General features: G+C 48.5%; 1 protein-coding gene across 2 annotated transcripts in view; it reads right to left on the bottom strand.

Annotated features, from left to right (window-relative positions):
• Positions 1 to 209: 209 nt before the first annotated feature.
• GRHL3 (grainyhead like transcription factor 3) overlaps positions 210 to 21021 on the bottom strand; it is an 85001-nt gene continuing 64189 nt past the window's right edge. For both annotated transcript variants that reach the window (XM_065576933.1, XM_024107675.3), the window contains 9 exons: positions 18802 to 18896; positions 16305 to 16463; positions 14214 to 14292; positions 12429 to 12562; positions 11144 to 11181; positions 10366 to 10454; positions 10005 to 10090; positions 8537 to 8601; positions 210 to 1084 (listed from right to left, as the gene is read on the bottom strand). In XM_065576933.1, coding sequence (XP_065433005.1) covers positions 970 to 1084; positions 8537 to 8601; positions 10005 to 10090; positions 10366 to 10454; positions 11144 to 11181; positions 12429 to 12562; positions 14214 to 14292; positions 16305 to 16463; positions 18802 to 18896 — 860 coding nt within the window. In that variant the 3' untranslated portion in view covers positions 210 to 969. The remainder of the gene's footprint in view (positions 1085 to 8536; positions 8602 to 10004; positions 10091 to 10365; positions 10455 to 11143; positions 11182 to 12428; positions 12563 to 14213; positions 14293 to 16304; positions 16464 to 18801; positions 18897 to 21021) is intronic.

Here is a 21021-nt window from a genome sequence, read left to right on the forward strand (position 1 = left end):
GAATGCTGGCTGCAGCCTCTCTGTGAACTGTCCTCTTAATAAAGAACCAGTTTAGTTTTACAAGCCTGGAATCTTCATGTTATTACCCAGCATGCGGCCCATGAAACAACTTCCAATCCTTTCTCTGCCTCCCTCCCCCTTTCCCAGTGGGTCCTGCCTATTCCTCCCAAAGCCCCACCAAGTTTGGCAAGAACACTTCCACTTTCCATCTCTGAACCTTTATTACTATGGAATATACAAAACAACCCAACAACACGGTTATAAAAACGAGGTCACAGGGAAACGTGAAGCAGCCCGGTTTTGAAATGCTCTCAGTGTCCCGGTGCTGGGTCAAATATAAAACGAGGCGTATTTATACATATACAAAATATAAAAGGAAGGTTACATTAGAAATGTATAAAACAAATGGCTGACGAGTGGTATTTACATCCGGGGTGGGGTGGAGGGGCCGTGCCCAGAGCCGGCAGCATCTGTTTAGCAGCCATGTTTCAATGCATCTGAGAAAGTCTCCTTGGAGCGAGGAGCTGCCGGCTGGGATCAGCCCTGTTTGAAGGTTCTGCATGACTGACGGTTCAGTAGAAAGCTGCTGCCTGTGATCGATTCAGCAACAGGCCAAGACAAAGGGCGAACAAAAGCATTGGTTTGTCTATGTGTAGGCTGCCATTATTAGCAGATCTGCTATCTCAACCGTGAAACAGAAACTCTGACCTGTGGCCTGGGGGGAAGAAAATACAAAGTACAAATAATAATAATAATAATATTAATAATAATAAATTCAACCGAGAGAAGTTCCACGTTCACATTGAGAATGGATTGTCCAAGCACTTCCTCGCGCTGAGTGTCTCCCTCCCAGGGGAACGAACGTGTTCAAGTACAGGCAATGAGGCGTGGCGTGAGGTTGTGTTCCGTTTGGGTCCAACTTGCCGGCTTCAGGAGAGAAGTCCCAGCGTAAGTGCAGCCCTGGGCTCTTTATAGCTCCTTGAGGATGATCTGGATTTTGTCCTCTGCTTCCACTATGTCCAGTAAAAAAGCCATGTGGTTGCTGTAATGCTGGATGATGTTGTTATCCATGTTCACCAAGATGCTAGGAGAGGAGAGAGATTGGATTAGGGGCGCATATTTCAAGCAGTCACTTTAACTGCGGAGCGGTGGGAACTGGGACATCCCGAGTTCTCGTCCTGCCTTTCCCACTAACTTGCCACGTGGCCTTGCGCAAGTCCTAGCACTTCACTGTGCCTCAGTTTCCACCTAGGTGCAATAATAGGACTGACCTACCTGGGCCACACAGGTGCTGGGAGGATCAGATAGTCTTTTATAAAGAGCTTTGAACAGGCAAAGCACCATACAAACAGTCTGGGTTCTGGTTACTAACCAGTTTGCAACCAGACCCTTATTGTGACCGATTGGTTCCTTTCTGGGGCTCTGCGGTAAGCAACGGGTGGCTCATTTCCACTTGGGAAGCCAGCTTGCTCATTTAACAACAGGAGCAGGCGAGCTGGGAGGGCACCCACAGAATACTGCATTGTCCACTTTCTCCTACCCCGGGCTTCAGGGCATTGACGAGTTGGGCTGCAATGCGAAGAATTGACCGGGAGAGTCTTTTCCACTTACAACCGCCAAGATCCCCGTGCAGAATGTAAGCGCTGTACGCCCGTTCTCCCAGAGAGGCAGAGGCGGATTAAGGTTTTGTGGAGCCCTGGGCCAGAGCAAGTGGGAGCCCCTCCCTATCCCTTCCATCTGCATTCCTCCCGTATCCCCCTGGTCAGGGTGCAGGGGCTTCCCCCCTCTGCCTAGGTATTCCTGCCAGGGAGCGGGGTCAGGGTGTGGGCACTTGCCCCGCTCCACCCGCCTGGCGCTCCTGCCAGGGAGCATGGTTGGGGCGCTTCCCCTGCTCTGCAGCAGGCGCGCCAGGCAGGCAGAGTGGGGCAAGTCCCTGCGGCCCGACCCCAGTCCCCAGCAGGAGTGCTAGGTGGGCAGAGCGGGGTGGGGGCACAGGTGTGCCCATTTTTTCAGGGCCCCGCAATTGGCCAGGGCCCCTGGGCACAGGCCCCGTTGGCCCAGTGGCTAATCCGCCAATTGCAGAAAAGAACACATGCCGCCTGAATATACAGCATCAGCAGGAGAGCCAGCACTCCAAATTCTTTGTCCTTCCAAGCGGCCACATCTTTCCTGACCGCAGACTGGTTACAAACTTCAGTGACAGTCATAAAATCAACTGCTTGGAACCAGAAATTATAAAGGACAGGGGGAGAAGCATTTCAACAGCTGATTTAAAGCCAAGGCCACGGCTCCCCATCATACCAGAGTTCCTCATTAAAATATCATTGATGTCGCAGGGCGTCACACGGCTATGTTCCCATAAATCACAGGAGGCACTCGGAACTGTTTGGAAGTGGCAAAGAGAACAAACCGTCTTTCATTGCACACAGCACGTTCCCTCCAGGTCTCTACTGGGATCATTAATGGGGCAATAGCCTTAACTGTGCAATACTCAGAAATAAAGAGGCTTCAGTTTCTAGCAAATCTAGTAATTTGTCAGGCACAGAGGACAGGCCAGACCCTCAGGTGATGTAAATCATCGAAGTCCCTTGGCAGTCAATGGAGATACACCAATTGACAGCACCAGAGCATCTGGCCCATCCATTCTAAAACAGTGCAGAATTCAAGGAATGTCAGATTGCCTTTGAAACAGGAAGTGCATCAAGCAGGTGAAGGGGCACGGTTTGCCTTTTCATTCAGATTTGTTAATTACATGCTTTAGAATGTGACCGGTGCTCAATAATTTATTCTTCACTGCACTTTTCAGAAGATCTCAAAATGCTTTATAAGCAGGTTGATTTCCTATATCTAGGGCCTTTCAGTGTAGGGCATTAAACATGACACGTGGGTAAACTGAGGCACAAAATAACTTGTCCAGAGTCATGCAGCTGTTACACAAACACAACAAGGAGGCCCAGCCTCTTTGGCAATGAACATGAGAGAGGACAGAGATCCAGAGGCTGTGGGGGCAGATAAAAAGGTGAGTGGATGGGCAGCGGCAGAAGCAAAACAGTCACAGAGTAGGATGACAATCTACCCAGCTGCCAAAATCCCCCAACCCTCCTCTTAGATTCTTCAATTGCTTTTCCACTTTTGTACTAGGAGTTCTGCTTTGTAAGCCGATTCCAGTCATCCCAGAAGTAGACAGCTGCATGCTGCTTTAAACACAGAGTGGAAATCTAGGGCTGTGTCACACAGGTGTGTCCGACCCACGCTGTTGCCTTATGCAACCCAAAACCAAGGTGACTTTAAATGACAAATGAGGCATCTCCAAAAAGTCTTTCATATTTCATCCACCTACAGCTGGGAAAGGCATCCGGTTTGGAAGCGACTTGTCCCACCCAGCCTTATTTCAGCTTTGAAAAATGCTACCCACTGATCAGAGTGGGTGAACACGCCACTTCGGATTAAAAAATGAGGTAAGTGTGTCCAGCTGTTAGAGCAGGGGGCCTCGGAGACTATTCCCAGCTCTGCCAACAACTTCCTGTGTGACATTGACCAAATCACCACATCACCTCAGTTTCCCAATCTGTAGAATGGGGACGCTACCTGCCTAAACTCAGGCATTTAGCAGCCGCCTGGTGAAAGGTCCACTATAGATACTGAGTTACATTAAAACTATTAACTGAATCAAACCTTCATCTAGGTATGAATCAGACACAAGCTTTATGGGAGATGGGAAAAGTTGGGTCAGGTTTCTTCATCAGCTGTTTTCCTGCTGCTTTGAACTTTTGACCAACATGGAAAGAGAATCTTTGCACCCAAAGTGACATGAGTTCTCTCCAGTTCATCCTGATTCCTAGACATGAGGCACTGGGAGTCACACGAACCTCATGCTGTTGGGTTTCCAGTCCGATTTCTCAATCAAAAAGATTCAGGTAAGTCATGAAGAGAAATCCAGACCTTAGATTGCAGATCCAGACCAAGCTCACAATTATATGACATTTGCCCCTTACTTCTACTGAGTCATCCTGAAATTCATGTCATCTGCCTATGAGCTGAAGGGGGACAGGCATAGTAGGTCACCATGCTGACAAGGCCCACTTTTAATGCCATGTCCTCAGATGGTGTAAATCAAGGTTGTTCCACTGAGCCACATTGGTTTATACCAGCTGAGGCCCACAAAGTAAATGCCAAGGAGAAAGATAATTGCTCAGGGTGAGGCAATAGGATGAAATCACGCAAAGGGAAAATGAAGGCTAGGAGAGCAGGAAACATTTCGCAATACCCTAAGATCTAGTAGATTGTAGCCGAGTTTGAATCTGAGTAAGGTATTTGCTCAACAATAACTGGTGACAATGAGTTCCAAAGCTTAATTACAAGTTGGCTATGACGGTATTTCATTTGGTCTGCTTTACATGTGTTGTCTTTTCATTTCCTTGTTCCTCCGTTTTGGGCAGGGATAAGAACCTCTGGTTGATTCTATCTCCCAAGCATTCATTACTTCATAATATTAACTTGGGATCAGATAGAGTAACAAACAAAAATCAAGTTATAGGTGGTTCCCTCAACCAGACAAGACCCTTTTTTCCCCTGCCTCACAGGAACTCATCTGTGCAGGGGACTCAGATTCACACAGCTGGGTAGCATAGTCAGTTCCGACCCAAGTTAGCAGTGTGTGTGTGTGTGTGTGTGTGTGTGTGTGTGTGTGTGTGTGTGTCTTTACTGAAAGCGACACACAAATTTAAGCACCTTCCTGCATCTGGGCCTTGAGATGGGATTTTCAGATGCACTCAGGGCTGCTTGCTGCTCTGTTCCCACTGACCTCAATATCAAACTCCCAGACAGATGCCAGTGCAGAGTGTGTTAGAAGCTCCCCCCCCGAGAAGCCCTCTTCTCTCAGACTTTCTCACACTGACATCAACGGAACGGGACAGCAGCGAGAGTCCCTTTAAACTACCCATGGCCGCTGCCAACATTCTGGGACGGTTTCTTCCGCCTTGTTAGACGCTTGTCAGGCGCCCCATCACCAAAACCACCTAATGCACAAACTGGCGTCATTCTAATTCTCCTCTCTGTCTCCCTCTGCGCTAAAAACCTGGACCTGCGCCAGTACAAACAATTCATTCATTTTCCAGCAGTCACTGGTGCTTGCAAAGCGCGATCATATCTCTGTGTGCATGGAGGACTCGCTGTCTGGATTTATGAAAATAAGCTTGGCAGCGGATGAGTCTTTCCCCATTCATCGGGGGAAGGGAGCGGTTCAGAGTTCTTTATTTCAGAACGCGTTCTGGAAAATAGCAATTAGCGCGTTCTCAGGGATGCACCCCTCCACTGAGGTCAATGGGCCAGATCCCCAGCTGGTGTAAACCCATGTCGCTCCATTAAAGTCAACAGAGCTACGCCATTTGACACCAGTGGAGGATCTTGCCCATTGTTTTCAATGGGGATCAAGCCCCGAAGGGTTTTTCACATGTGATTAGCACGTCCTCAATTGTACATTGTACAATTGTACAGCTATAACTCAGTGTCTCTGACTGCTAGGAAAACACAGAGCAGGAGCTGGCTTTATTTGCACATATCTCAGCGTGTCTGAGTAACAAAGGTCTGTTTAAAGAGCGTTTCAGCTAATGCCCCAGAGCTGCACAGGATCTGCAAAGTAGCTATGTTCAGCAAGTGCCATATTGCCCTGCGAACTCCCAACAAACCAAAACTCCCCCCCCCCCCCCCCAGCATCTCGGGGGCAGTCACAGTGATTAGGTGTTTCTAAGATTACGTTAGAAAGAGAATTTCCAAAGCAGCAGCTTTGGGACTGAAGCGGGAACCGAAAAGAGAGCAGCAGTAGACATGCCCGGGCAGATCACGGACTGGGGGTTGGATTCACCTTCAGTGGGGTCCTCCAAGAATCACTTACAGTCTGAACTAAGAAAAGGCTGATTCCCAGAAGTCCTTCCCCCAGACTCCCCCAACCCTGCCTAAGCACAAGCACTAGTTCTTCCACGTAGGGGAGACGTGTTTGTCATGGGGGGGGGGTCCCTGTCAGGTCTGATTACGCCTCAAAAATCACACTTTGCTCATGGTTTGGTGACAAAACAACCCCATCTCCCACCTGCGGCGCCAGCTCCAATCTTCAACTCCGAGGGCTTTTTTCTCTGGTCACTTAGCAAAGAAAGCAAGACGCTGTACAATAACGTCCCCCGGTGAAATTCTTGAGCTCTTTCCAGGCAAAGGATCACCTCGTGGCTAGGAGGGATCCTTCAACTTCAACAATCAAAGCCTCCCTTTCAGACAACGGCAGATTAACAAAACTATTCGCTCCGTCTCCGAGGAGGGCATTGCTATTATTTGCTGTTCGTTGCTCCCAAGTTATAATTACAACAGTACACAATAACGTCAAGCTGCGGCTTGGTGGCCCAGGACCATGGGTTTCCAGACACAACAAGCGCCTCTGTGGGGGTAGGGCACAGTGAAAGTGCACTCGACGTATTCTTTGTCTGGCAACATGAGCCCTTTGACAGAAGATTAGCAAGAATCCCGCTGCACGGCAAACCCGTTCTCTTGCTCTGCATTACAGTATCAAATGATCAGCTGAGAACGAACTGACCGTGCTGCATACCCCTCAAAGTGTCTATTCCCATAACAGCTGCCATAGTGGGTCACCCATTGTCCATCTTGCCCAGTGTTCTGTCCCCGACAGTGGCCCGTACCTGAGCTTCAGGGGGAGTGTACAGAACAGGGTAGTTATGGAGTGAGCCAGTCCCGTCTTCCACTCCCAATTTCTGGTTGTCAGGTTTAGGGACACCCAGAGCATGGGGTTGTATCCCTGACCATCTTGGCTAATAGCCATCGATAGACCTGTTTGCCATGAACTTATCCAGTTCTTTTTTCAACCCAAATAAGTTTTTGGCTTTCACAGCATCCCATGGCAATGAGTTCCACAGGTAAGTTGTGTGCTGTGTGAAAAGTCCTCCCATCACTTTGTAGGGCAGGGTAGGGATAGGGCTGTCCTTGAAGTTAATCTCCCACAATGCCATGGCAGGACGTGCAGGCACCACCACTACGACACGGTTTTGCTCTTCTGGAGTCATTGAAGGAAACTTTTAGACAGCTCAACCCTGGGAGCTAAAAGGCCACCTGCTTGTTTCCGTGAAGTCATTAACGAGCCCTCTACAATAGCTAACAGGCAAAGGTGTGAATCAAAAGTACCAGAGTAAAATACTGTCCGACACTGACTAATGCTGCCTTCACAAACCCTGTGTGGTTATCAAAGACAGACTCGAAGAGGACTTTCCCAGTCTCATTCATTCCATTGTCGGTGGAGTTGGATCCCAAAGTTCTTGGGTTTTTGGAGACCTCTTGGAAATTTTTTATATCACCCCTGAATTTTTTTCCCCATTAAATTCCATATTGGATTGGCAGCCCCAGAGACTGAGTCCTTTATTTATCCACAGAGCACTATGGGAAATGGGTCAGATCATCAGCCGGTGAGAATTTGCATAGCTCCATTCATGTCAATGCAGCGACACCGGTTTACACCAGCTGATGATCTTGCCCAATGTACCTTAACAATGATCTGGAGGGACCACCTACAGGGGAGAGAAGGGAGTTCAGTCTATGGGTTAGTCAACCCTAGGAGCCAGCTAGTACCTACGGAGGTGGTGCTTTGTGACGTGAACACACTGGAACCAGGTGAGACGCAGCCCCTCTGACTCATTTCACATGAGCCACCAGACAACCAACAGATGGTAACAACCTTCATCACCACTGACCTAGCTCAGGCTTGGACGGCTGCTCTAGACAGGGCCTGTTGCCCCAGCACATCAAACCAACGCACCAAAGAACAACATGTTTTCATAGCGGTGCCTTCAGCAGGAGATACAAATCCTTTTCTTAATCAAGGCAGGAGTTTAAGTCTAAATTCCTATTAAGGTTCATTCTGTCCGTGGCATCTATATATTCAGGGTGCGTGTTCATACGTAGGGTCTGACCATCACCTACCAGAGTCCAGGAAGGACTCCCATGGTGTGGATCACTCCAGTAGCGAATGATGGCTGATGAGTTGGCAAAACTGGGAACGAAGGTGCCCTGTTTGTACCTAACCCTTGGGAAGAGTCAGTGGAACACAATGCAAAGCTTTCTAACCCTGCTGTTTTGTCTGCAGCCCAACAGTCTCCACACTGGCCAGTCCTGATGCCAGTCATGCACACTAGTTGTGAGAAGCAAACATCTGTACCTCGCAGATTGAGATAAGATAAATTCACTCTAAGCCCAGGCTTTCACTCCGAGAGATCATCCATTAAACCACCCACCCAGCTCCTCCCCCCACCTTTCCCGAGGAGACTTCACCACTCAGAATAAAGTTAGTACAAACAAACGTTATCCCAAATCTTTAAAGGGCAGAACGAGTTCTGTGTTTTATATGCTCCAAATGGCCCAGACCTCCCATAGCTTTGGTATTTATTATCTTGTTAAAATACGGTTTCATCCCGTGGCAAGGCACCAAAGGGTACAAAGATCCTAGGCGCCCAGTGCAAATGCAGATGGGAGATTTGCTTACCCTCGTTTGCACTTTTTATAGACTTTATAGATGCTTTCTTCAGGCAGCTCATATTTTTCTGAAATCTGCAGGAGAAAACGTGACACTTTAAAATCTTTTTTTTTTTTTTGCACATTCAGAATGAAATCCCAGCAGATAAAATAAAAGGGATCTTTGCCGTAGGGTCACTCCTCAATGGAAGAATTTCCCCCCCTCCTCCTCATAAAAAAAATGCTAGAGCAATGATGTAGCTTATACTGGGGTTACTACGGTAACCTGGCCTTTTGCTGCTGCAGCTTGGTTCAATGGACTCAGGAGACCTGGGTGCTAACTCCTGGTTCCACCACTGAAGTGGTACATGACCTTGGGAAGTCACCTCCTGGGCACACAGAGACAAACTAATGCACCTGTGCAAAGCCTCTGCACCTTAGAGCTTTTGGTTTACCAACAGAAAGTGCATGTCTGACTCTGATAGCCCTGAATCCCTTGCGATCACGACTTTTGCTGAGGTTCTGGGTCAAGCTGCAAAGGCTTCTAGCCAGGGCCGGCGCAACCCATTAGGCGACCTAGGCGGTCGCCTCGGGTGCTATAATTTGGGGGGCGGCGACCGCGGCGGTATTTCGGCGGCAGGACCTTCCGCTGCCTCTGTGGGGGGCGGCATTTCGGGGCGGGACCTTCCGCTGCCTAGGGTGGCAGCTCCTGCTTCTAGCATCATAAGTGCTTTGATGACACTCTGAGCAGGTTTGGAAATTGAGGGAGAGTTTTACATTCATTCGGCAGCATTTTCTGTGAAGGGTCTTGTCTGCTTGGCTGTATTGCCGTGGGGAGGAAGCTATAACCTGACATTCTGCAACCTGCCTCTGCTCTGTTTTTAAAAGTTTGTAAAAACAACAACCCCTCCCACCCCCCAAAGCGCTGCCATAAAGGCACCATTGGATCATTTAGGTTTATTGTTTGTTTTATTCCACCCCCCAAAGAGGAGCTAGGGTTATCGGGGATTCTTCTGATAATCATCACAGAAATATGCCCTGTGTGTTCCTCAAACAGAAAATTCCATCCTAAGGTGGATAGCAGGTAGACTTGCTCTGGCTTCAGATCCCCCGGAGATAGAGCCAGGGAATGGTGAGGGATGTTTTACAGCTGAAAATACGAAAACACTGTAATAAAAGGAGAATCCTAGGGCTTTTATACTGTGATCTGAACAAAAGACTGCACTGATAAGGTTTGTGCTCCTGGAGAGAGCTCACCTCTCACGCTACAGCTCTCAACGCATGGGCTGACTTTTTCACTGGGGTGGAATTCTTAGCACAAGGCCTACGCACCATTTAGCTCCTCCAAACAGGGCATACGTGAGATAGAAGCGGTACCCCATCCTTGTGCTGAGCCCCTGCACAGGGAGTTAATTCTAACACCCCCTCTCCCCTCCCCGACCCCTGATTTCCGAGAACACACTGCAGTTTGTGTGTCACAGTCATGGCACGCAACTTACAGCATTCCTGAGTCCTTGGAGATCTGGTGTCTTCAGCATGAGAGCATCGAATACTTCCTCGGATTCCCTCCGCACATACAACAAGACTGGGACAGACAACAGGCAGCTTTTAAACCACTGGTTGCAGGTGTTTGCAGCACATTTCCAAAGCTTGTAGGATCCCGTTTAAATGAAGATCCCAAATGAGTTGGGCCATGTGACGAACCACTTGCCAAAGGAATTGAATTCCCAACGGGGAGGTTCTGGAAGGTGTTTGGGGCAGGGACCCTCTGTTCTGTGTTTGCACCGCACCTAGCAACATGGGGGCCTGGGCTGTGGTTTGGGCTGTTCGGTGCCACGATAATCTCAATAATAACAATACCTCTCTTGGCATCTTCTTCTTTGGCTAGTTTGGAAGGTGAAGGATCAAACTCATCCGAGAACGAGGGACAGCCCCGTTTTAATGGCAACCTAAGTAAACACGAGAGGAGACCGTCAGGAAGACGTATGACAGAAGCAAACATTCCAACAGTTAAAGGGGAGGTTCCCAAATGCCGGTGACAGAAGCATTACCGGAGTTGGACTGTGGCCAGGACACCGAAGATAACACCCCTCTCCTTGAGTGCAACGGGATCTCCAGTGATCACAAGTGGGGAGGGGTTTGGGTTTATATCCCAGGCAAAAGACATGCAATGTCTCAGAATTACTGGGCCCGGTCCAAAAGCCACTGATGTTAATGAGAGTCTTTCCACTGACTTTTGGATCAGGCCAAGGCGGGTATCTGAACTTCCCACCTCAGTGATTTTGAAAGCAAGGGTTTCTCTCTCTTTCAGCTTCCTTTACGGCTGCCTCTGCCTTTGGCTACCTTAGCCCGTCCAAGCCGGTTCAGGGATCATTCTGATTTTTAAACATGTTCCGTCACCCGATTACCACAATAGCTTTTCAGGGTGGTAAAGGAAACGTCACAGCAGTTTTTTGGGGGGTGGGGCTGAGTGTTATGAGAGTCCATTCCACACCTTTACATGAGAGAAGACTTCAGAGCAGGCAGAGGGTGCACCTGCAGTGAGCTGGTATGTGTGCACATGCTAAGCTCCACAGGTACCAGAACAATTACTGGCCCGAAGAGGTGAAAAGATTGATGAGCCCCTGTCCTTTCCTACCTGTTTACGTTGTTAGGAACAGCAGCAGCAGGAAGCACCTTGAATGAAAAGAAAAAAAGAGATCGTTTTAGTTTAAATTTTGTTTTCAAGAGCCCATAAGATGTCCCTTGATGGGCTCCCCACTAAGATATTCATTCTCGCCTTAGATCTCACGGCCCGATCCTGTCCTTGGCTACAGCCATGCAGCTGAAGGCAGAATATGGCTGTGTAGGGTTCAGGGGAGGGATGTGCCTATATGGGATCAAATCTTGGCTCCATTTAAATCCAGGGTAGTTTTGCAATTTACTTCGGTGGAACCAGGATTTCAACCATGGATTCTTAGCGTATCCCCTGCTGCTTGGGCTGTTTGGCATCCCTTGTAGAGCGGCATTATCCCCTTTTCAACAGGAAGAGCCTACCCATCTGCAGGACATTCGGGAGTCTGGGGACCCGTGAAATGCCTTGTTGGGATGTGCCGTGGGGTGATGCGGTATCATGACAATGACGTCATCACTGAATAGAATAATTCAGCTGGGGATGGAACAACATGGGCTGGTCTCAGGTTTGCAAACCCAACTGATTTTTTTGTTTTAAAGGTCGGATGATTTTTTCCCCTTATACCGTCATTTCCCCCCAGGAAACTGTAATTAAAGAACAAACACACATCCACGTTTTTCTGACTAAGTGACTCAGCAGATTCTGGTGTGGCAGACCGAGATCTCCTGTCCCCTAGCTTCAACACTGTTGCACCAAAATATCATCCTGTTGCAAGAAGACGCCACAATGTTGTCCTGGCTGAATTTGCCCATTTGGACAAACTCAGACAGGTGGCAACTCAACTTCTTGAATGATGGCCTCCAGAGCACTACTGAGCCGTTTGGAAGCCCAGCTCTTCTCAGCTGCAGGGAGGATCATCGGGAACAGAGAGAGGCCGGGGAGAAGCTGAGGGATATCCCACAGATGGAGGTGTTTTGAATGGAGGAATTTTGCTAGGGGTCATTTTGTGCAAATGCTTTTGCTCTTTCCAGCTCAATCCACCGTGCAAATTTGCAGGTAATCCTTATACAACCCTTCTTGAGAAAACTTTTCCTCAAGTTCACCTTTCCCCAAATTAAAACTCCCTTGACCTTGAAATTGTTAGTTAATAAAATTGACGCCGTGGGTTCTTTTCCTCTACACGATGCAATTAGTGTCTGTAGGACGCACTCCATTGACCCAGCTTTCAAGTTGTGTGTGTGTGTGTGTGTGTGTGTGTGTGTGTGTGTGTTTGTTTGTTCGTTCAGGGGATGTTTTTACAAGGACTTACCACACCACATCTCTGAAGATTTGAAAAATGGACGTTTGGAATAAACAAGACCGGCTCGGTTTCTAAATCCGTCTCCGGCCTGAGGAATGTGATTTCGTTCCCTCGAAAGCCAGACAGCAAACAGCCTTTCAAACCTACGAGAACAACAAGAAATCTCATTTCAGAAAACCTTTGCCAGTCTGCAGCTTCATCGCATCAGTGGGATCTGTCACATTATGATAGAGATTTATGCGCATGACCTGAGAACACACAGCCCAAAGTTTAGTTACTCACGTGTTATACAGAGTGCATGAAACACAAGATATTTCTTAATGAGCAGCGAATAAAGCCCTAACTCTCATCTGTAGATGGACAGGGTCACTCTGTGCAAATTTAGGACAGTTCATGGCCTTTACCCTTAATGGTTTCCAAGGGAGGTTTTATTTTATTTGTCCTTATTGGAAGAGCCATTCATGCTGGTGAAAGATAGTAGCCAACCTGACGAGGAGGAGCGGTGGGTGGAGCCCACCAGATTAAAAGGCCCCGATGGCACGGACAAGGGAGGGACCACAGAACCCAGACATCAAATGAGCATAGGCAACAAAAAATAAAACAGGAATTGGGGTGCAGGTCACAAGGTCATAATGAGCGAACCGGAAGGAGACACCAAGCAGAGAACCCAGACAGCACCCAAGACCAACTCCAAAGAGTCAGTGGATGCTCCCCAGAGCAACTGTGCTTGGATGCACGCATGGACATAGGACCAGAAAAAAGTCCCACAGAGGCAGAGAACCCTCCTGCTCACCCAGCTCCCTCCTCCTGGGCTGAGAGACGGCCAGGGTTGGTCCCTGCCAGGAGGAGGTTAACAGCCCTGGAGACAAGCCCCATTTAACCCCAGAATGGGTATCGCAGTGCGAGCTTCCCCACTGCGCTCACACGCCTCACTCATGACTTGAAGGAACCACCTCTAGGTGCCCATTCAACAGACCCAAGACCATCTCATTGCCCATGGACCCCCGGCCATCAGACAGGAACTACTGACCTTGGAACCAACACCTGGGGTGTGGGAGGGGACAAGTGGTGTGGCGTGCAGAGCCTGAGACACCCAGCCTTCCCGGAACCTCCTCATTAGAAGCTTCTCTTGCATGAAGGAACCATCTGCCTTTTGTTATCCCCCACTGTGTGTTGGCTCTAGTAGGTGCCCCACCCCTACCCCGCTGGAATAGACTTGCACAAGCAACAAAGGGCAAGCAGCAATTGTAGAATATTGCATTGCATTAGGAAGGACGGGGCGATGGTAATTAACATCACAAATCTCTGTTTCACTCTCTCTTCACCCGGGTTAGATTATTTCACATTCCAATGGGAGCGACGGCTTAGCCCAGTTCTGAGCTCTCAGACAGTGCGCAACATTTTCAAAGCATTCCCAGCCAGGACTCACACAGCCGCCCAACACCTCGCTCGGGCAGCGTCACTGGGACAGCGAGACACAGAGAGAGGTTCGGTCTATCTGTCCATCTAGGCACTTAATCGCTGTCTGTCTCTGCAGGATCGGAGCAAATTGCTCCAGGCTACACAGTGAATCCGCGGCAGAGAGCCCAGACGCTCCTGTCTCCCTGTCCTGGGCACACAATGCTTTCTGGCTCTGACGCTAGTTTGGGTAGATCTCATCCTAGTACACTGTTTAGCGACTCGCTCTGGGCCTGACCCAGAGCTCACTGGAGTCAGTGGAAAGACTCCTATTGACTTCAGTGGGCTTTGGATCAGGCCCCTTGTTCCCTCCCGGTGACTAGTCCTTGTACTAACCGTTGTTATTGGAGTCCAGGCATTTCCCTTTCCTTCTGAACTGCTTGCGCTCATCGTCCCGCATTTTCCTCTCTGCTCCCTGTGGGGAAGGTTAGGCAAAAATTAGCTCCAGCTATAGTGTTAACAGTACTCCACTTTACAGCAAACATCCCTGGGAAACTGAGGCCCGGGGGGGCTAAGTGACTTACCCAAGGCCAAAGGATGAGACTGTGTCAGAGCTGGGATCAGCATGAGTGTCCGAACTCCCAGGTCTGGGCTCAGATCACGTCTTACCTTTACCTTTTAATATGCTAAGAAGATTGGGGTAAATTCCCTGTTGGTGCAACTCCATTGACTTCAGCGGAAATTGCATCTCAGCAGAGAATCTGGCCCATTGTTGTTGTTTTTATTGGACATTTGCTTCTTAAATGGGGGGCAACAAAAGACCCTGTCAGTCTCCATAACAGCAGCACTTGCACAGATACAATGTTCTGTTTGTGAGGGCACAGCAAGATTTGAAAAGGTCCAGTCAGTGAGCCTTTTATGAACATAAGAGCAGCCACATTGGGTCAGACCAAAGGTCCATCTAGCCCAGTGTCCTGTCTTCCGACAGTGGCCAATGCCAGGTGCCCCGGAGGGAATGAACAGAACAGGGAATCACCAAGTGATCCATCCGGTCACCCATTCCCAGCTTCTGGCAAACAGAGGCTAGGGACACCATCCCTGTCCATCTTGGCTAATAGCCATTGATGGACCTATCCTCCATGAATTTATCTAGTTCTTTTTTGAACCCTGTTATAGTCTTGGTCTTCACAACATCCTCTGGCAAAGAGTTCCACAGGTTGACTGTGTGTTGTGAAGAAGTATTTCATTTTGTTTGTTTGAAACCTGCTGCCTATTCATTTCATTTGGTGACCCCCTAGTTCTTGTGTTATAAGAAGGAGTAAATAACACTTCCTTATTTACTTTCTCCACACCAGTCATGATTTTATAGACCTCCATCATATCCCCCCTTAGTCGTATCTTTTTCAACCTGAAAAGTCCCAATCTTATTAATCTCTCCTCTTATGGAAGCTGTTCCATACCCCTAATCATTTTTGTTGCCCTTTTCTTTTAATAATACCACTTTGTTCTTACATTGCACTTTTCATCAGTAGATCTCAAAGCAGTTTACAAAGGGAGAGAAGTATCATTTTACAGATGGGGAAACTGAGGCACAGACAGGGGACATGACTTGCCCAACATCACCCAGCAGGCCAGTAGCAGAGCAGGGAATTAGAACCCAGGTCTCCTGAGTCCCAGTCCTATATGTGCTTCATCCACTAGGCCACAATGCCCCCTGTTGAGTTAAATATGACACACTATCTACCCATCACCGTGGTATCTGAGCACCTGACTTTGCACTTGCCCCACCTGGGATTGGAAGACTCTGTGGTGACTGGAAAACTAGTGGAATTTTAAGAGCATAAAATTTGATCAATTGAAAGGGGAGGGAATTATTAGTCAAATTACTTAGATCTTTTTTTAATTAATACATTGTTAACTTCATTGACTAATTAACACTTAGGATAATGGAAGCCCTTGTTAAAAAGATTCCACATCCCAAGGGACTCCCAGTAAATAGCCTGAACACCTCCCAGAGGTCTTTCAGGAAAATAAGACCAGGCCTTCCTGATATTTCTAAAGTTAAGAAAAAACAACCCCCCTTTAAAATGGAAAATATAGGCTAAACATCAGGCAAAACCTTCAAACCCTGAGAGCTACAAGACTGCAAATCAGCCTCCAAAGGGAGTGGGGAAAGTCTCAGAGCTTGAGTCTTAACATTTGATTGGACTAGAGAATAAGTTACAGGGCAGAATCCTACTTAGGCCAGGGATGGATAAAATCCTCTGTCCATCTCTAACTTCTGTGAGCTAAGTGATCCAGACACACTAGCTAAATCAATCTCCTCACCCCGAGATGGCTGAACCTGTCTATTCAGTCATGCCCTCTGGGTTGTTCTGGGTTCTCATCCCCTCCAACTCAGTTAGTGGCTCCAGGTCTTTTGTGCTAGTTTGGAGTGAGTATAAAATTCCTTGGAAGCAGTTCTCCGAAGGGAGGGAGAGGCTCTACCTTATCGCAGAAGATCTTGATCTGGCAGACAGCTCGGTGCACCAGCCGGCTTGTCCCAGGGCCGCAGTCGTAGGTGTCGATCTGGAGGTTTAAAGGGACGCCCTTGACTCCTTTCTGGGAGGAGAAGTCTGTACTCAGGCAATTCACCCCAATAAAAATCTGCAGATAAGAAGGGAGAATGTCACAGCTTGAATGCTAACCTGCAATCCCAGGATTTTAAATGATAGAGGGAAGGATGTCATCAGAGGGCAATCGACTCTTCAGTGCTTCTGAGATTCATCCGTCCAGCCTTCCCAACTTTCATCCAGCACATATCCAACCACTCCTCACCAGCTTAGATCTAGCAGATTCTCTGCTGCCCTGCACTGCACTGCCTGCACGCAGTCACTTACGCCAGCCAGGAGTGAGTGTAACACTCCCATTCCGATTCAGTCGTGCTTCATGCCCTCTCTGCACGGGTGTAAATGGCTGCCCCAGATGCAGGGCGATGGGGAATCTGGCCCTAGGGCTGCACTCCCTACATTCCCCATCACGACCACATGCTGCCTCCCACCTCAGTGCTATAATAAAGAGATCTCCCCTCCTTGCATCTTCCCATCTGCTCTTCACAGCCTACGTCCCGGAGATGGCACAGTCCATCCAGAGGGACACTTTGGTTTGGACAATCTTGATGTTCTAATGATGTCGCAACCTGTTCCTCACAGCCCTGCCAAAGGCCTCCCTGAGGGCTATTAAGGCGACAGAAACGCTCCCGTCACCTTCAGTGGGCCTTGGGTCAGGCCCCACGTTTGCCTGCGAATGTTCTCACTGAGATTTCCGTTGGGTGGGGATGCTGCCCGTTGGACCCGGGCACGCCCCTCTGTTACACACAGACAGAAGCCAGTTGCAGAGACAGAGGCAGGCTAGATCACCCCAGCGTCACGACTGGGCTCCCTTTGGAAATTAGTCCTTAGCAGGGGAGCTGGAACAATTAGGATAGTGGGGGGTGCTGAGAGCCATCGAACCAAACTCTAAGCCCTGGATATGCCGGAAACCACTTCAAGCCAGGGAGTGCGGCAGCACCAGGGGGCTTCTGTAACTGTTCTATTGGGAGCCATAGTACCATTCCAGAATTCCAACAGGACCCTCAGACCCCCTAGTTCCTGCACCTATGGGCCTTGTTGTTAGTTAAATAAATAACTCGTCCTGAAAACCGTCTCAGGCATCACTGCCTGAATAGAGCTACCTCCGGTGGGAAATAGGAAGAGAACGCTGGGCACTCACAAAGCCTTAGTTCTGCTTCCAAACTACAAACTCATCTGTGCAACCTGGATATTTTCCCTGGAGTTTCTGGAGACAAATACTAGGACTAGTTCCTCAGCCGGCATAAATCAGCACAACTTTATGGGGCCTATGCGGAGGGTCTGATCCTGAAGTCAGGTCTAGCCAATACTTCTAGACCGAAAAGAAGACACTTATCTGTTGCATTAAGCTTAGCGGCACGAAGAAGAATTATGAATGAGAATTCATGTAAGAAGTACTACAGACAGCCCTCTATAGCTGGCCTCTCTTGGCAGCTCCCAGACTTTTCAGCTCTCTGAAGTCTCACCCTGAAGTAGCCCCAGGCCAGTGTGAGGACAAAGTTTCTGGTAACAGCTAAATTGTGTTTGGCTGAGGTGCCCCCAAGGGCTTGCTGCATACCTGGCATATTTCCATTTTTGACAACTGTGCCTTGAAGACATTTGTTAACCTCTGGGGGTTGTAAAAGACGAAGGTCGCCTTTGGGCTGACAGCGGGGCTCTGTGGAGATCCCAGCACAAACCAGAGTTTTCCCAAGCGACTAATTTAAGAGACCCGGTTTTCTTTTTCTTTCTGGCTTGTTTTAGCCGGCTTGTTTGTTTGTTGATGCTCCTTTCACCTTCTGACTGAAACCGGTAACACAAAGTACTAATGAGGACCTGGTCTGAGCAGACGCATGGGAGACCAGAACTTTCCATGGTGTGTTAAGCTCAGATGTCGGTAAGAAAATGTTAGAGATTTTAACGCCAAAAGGAATCATTGGGACAATCCAGCTGATCTCCTGCCCAGGGAGTGTCACCTGGCTATTGCTGCATCAGTCTGGAGGAGGGTTTCTTGTTCCTTAAGCTTTGGGGTGTTTTGTTTTCTTGGATTTTTTTTAAACATGCTTTGCCTATATGCCTGGCCCTGATCTATGATGAAAAAGGCTTTGTTCTGACTTAAAAACCCATCAGCACTAGAAAAACAGATCCAAGCCTGTCTGAGCTGTAAGCGGAATGTGTATTAGCTAGCGGTGATGCTTACGCGCACAGAAAAGCAAGGGGCTCTCCCCCACTATCCTGGTAAATGAACAGGGTCAGTGACGAGAAACGGTTTGGGATTCGAAACTCCATTTCTCGTTCAGCTGAGGGGAAAAAGACAGACTGAGCTCAGAGACAGCTGGCCTGTAACTGTGCCTCAGAACAAGCCCTCTCCTTTCCCCTCCGGGATTGGATCATACCTTTGCTTCTTCGTTAGCGTTCCACACGAAGGACAACGCGTTGTACGCCATCTCGTCAATGTGCTGCACTGTGTTGAAGTTTTCTTTACAGTCGGCTGAAATGCATTTAACGAGTGATTTACTCTTTGGCGGCAAAACTAGAATCACTTCAGTGGCCGCCATGATGTTTTTAGTCAGACATGCAATTCTACACGGGCATGCAAAATGGTGTCTTCTGTGTGGCGTGACCTTGCACGTACGGTGAGGGGAGGTATCGCCGTGCGGAGGATTCCCTTGTGTTCTACAAAAAGGCGCCTTCAATGCACGTGTTCAGGGGGCCAGAATGAATCGTCCAATGGGCACAGCCGGGCTTGGGGTATACAATGCGTGAGTTGCGTACACAGACGCCACGCCACTGCATCACAGGTGCTTTGCATTTCTAAAATAGCTGTCACCCAAAGATCACAGAGCATTACTTCAGCCTCCCCATGCAAGAGAGAAGTGTTTCGTTCTTTATACAGTTGGATCAACTCAGGTGCATAGAGGTTAAGGAACAGGCCACAGAAGAGCCAATGAGGCTGAGGGGTTGAACCTGTTATTGACACCTGTGAAAAGCGACTGCAGATCTCTACTAGATCAGAACAATGGCTTTTTACTGGTGCAAATGATTACAAGAATCTGAGCCAGTGGCAGGATTGGACTAATTCCTAGGGCCAGATTCTCTGATTCACTCTGCTCCCTTTCCGCTGCCTTGGGTGCAGAGGGAGTGGAGACTGGCCACAACCGCCTTGCTGCAGAGACCGCCAGCTTGGGAAAGACTCCAGCAGGCATGGAGCAAGTTCATGAACCTCCCCCCACACCCTCCCATAGCCCCCAGTGCAGGTGATGTGTTCATAGAATCATAGAATATCAGGGTTGGAAGGGACCTCAGGAGGTATCTAGTCCAACCCCCTGCTCAAAGCAGGACCAATCCCCAACTAAATCATCCCAGCCAGGGCTTCATCAAGCCTGACCTTAAAAATCTCTAAGGAAGGAGATTCCACCACCTCCCTAGGTAACCCATTCCAGTGCTTCACCACCCTCCTAATATCCAACCTAAACCTCCCCCACTGCAACTTGAGACCATTACTCCTTGTTCTGTCATCTACTACCACTGAGAACAGTCTAGATCCATCCTCTTTGGAACCCCTTTGAGGTAGTTGAAAGCAGCTATCAAATCCCTCCTCATTCTTCTCTTCTGCAGACTAAACAATCCCAGTTCCCTCAGCCTCTCCTCATAAGTCATGTGCTCCAGACCCCCTAATCATTTTTGTGGCCCTCCGCTGGACTCTTTCCAATTTTTCTACATCCTTCTTGTAGTGTGGGGCCCAAAACTGGACACAGTACTCCAGAGGAGGCCTCACCAATGTCGAATAGAGGGGAAATGATCACGTCCCTCGATCTGCTGGCAATGCCCCTACTTATACAGCCCACTTATACAGTGTTGGAGGTGGAAAGGGTGGAGTTGGGGTAGGAGGGAGTAGCGGTTGGAGTGCAATGTATTCTGACTATCCCCAGCCAGGGAATGGTCCCTTAGGAACTTTTGTCAGCTGGCATAATTTAGAGCAGCCACCCAGGCTGTTCTAACCTGCACTGCGGTCAGTGCTATAGCAGAGTATCAAGGAGTCATAACCTGGTGCTCAATAGCTCCCACCTGGCTTTGTTGCACGCAGTGGAAACAAAGTGCAACAGAGAATCTGGCCACTAGCCTCCTGCTCTAACCACTAGGCAATGTTTTAGGTACTTTACTGGATGGACAAAACACTTGTATATGAGTTGTCAGGTCAAGTTCAATGCACTGTAAGAATAACCATGTGCTGGCAAGGGAGAAGGTCTTTGCCATCTTGGACTTGTACGATTGAACAGGAAAAGGGTAAGATTTTTCAAAAGTGCCTAAGTAATGTAGGAGCCTACATCTCACTGACTTGGCTCTTGCGTCTGTTTGGAAAATGGAATTTAGGCTCCTAACGTCATTTTGGTGCTTTTGAAAATTTCAACCTACACCTTTAAAAAGTCCCCAGACGGAAAGGCATTGACGCCCACAGGTCATTCTGCACCTTCGTAACAGAGCTGGGAGGGAAAAGGTTTTTCCCAGCCTGCGAAAATTTCACACATTTAAAAAAAATCTTCCCATCCCAAAGTAGGACGAAAAGGCAAAATCTAGAAAATTTTCCAAACTGAAAACCTGGAAAAAAAAAATTG

The sequence above is a fragment of the Chrysemys picta genome, chromosome 23, assembly GCF_011386835.1.
Source record: "Chrysemys picta bellii isolate R12L10 chromosome 23, ASM1138683v2, whole genome shotgun sequence".
Classification (NCBI taxonomy): domain Eukaryota; kingdom Metazoa; phylum Chordata; order Testudines; family Emydidae; genus Chrysemys; species Chrysemys picta.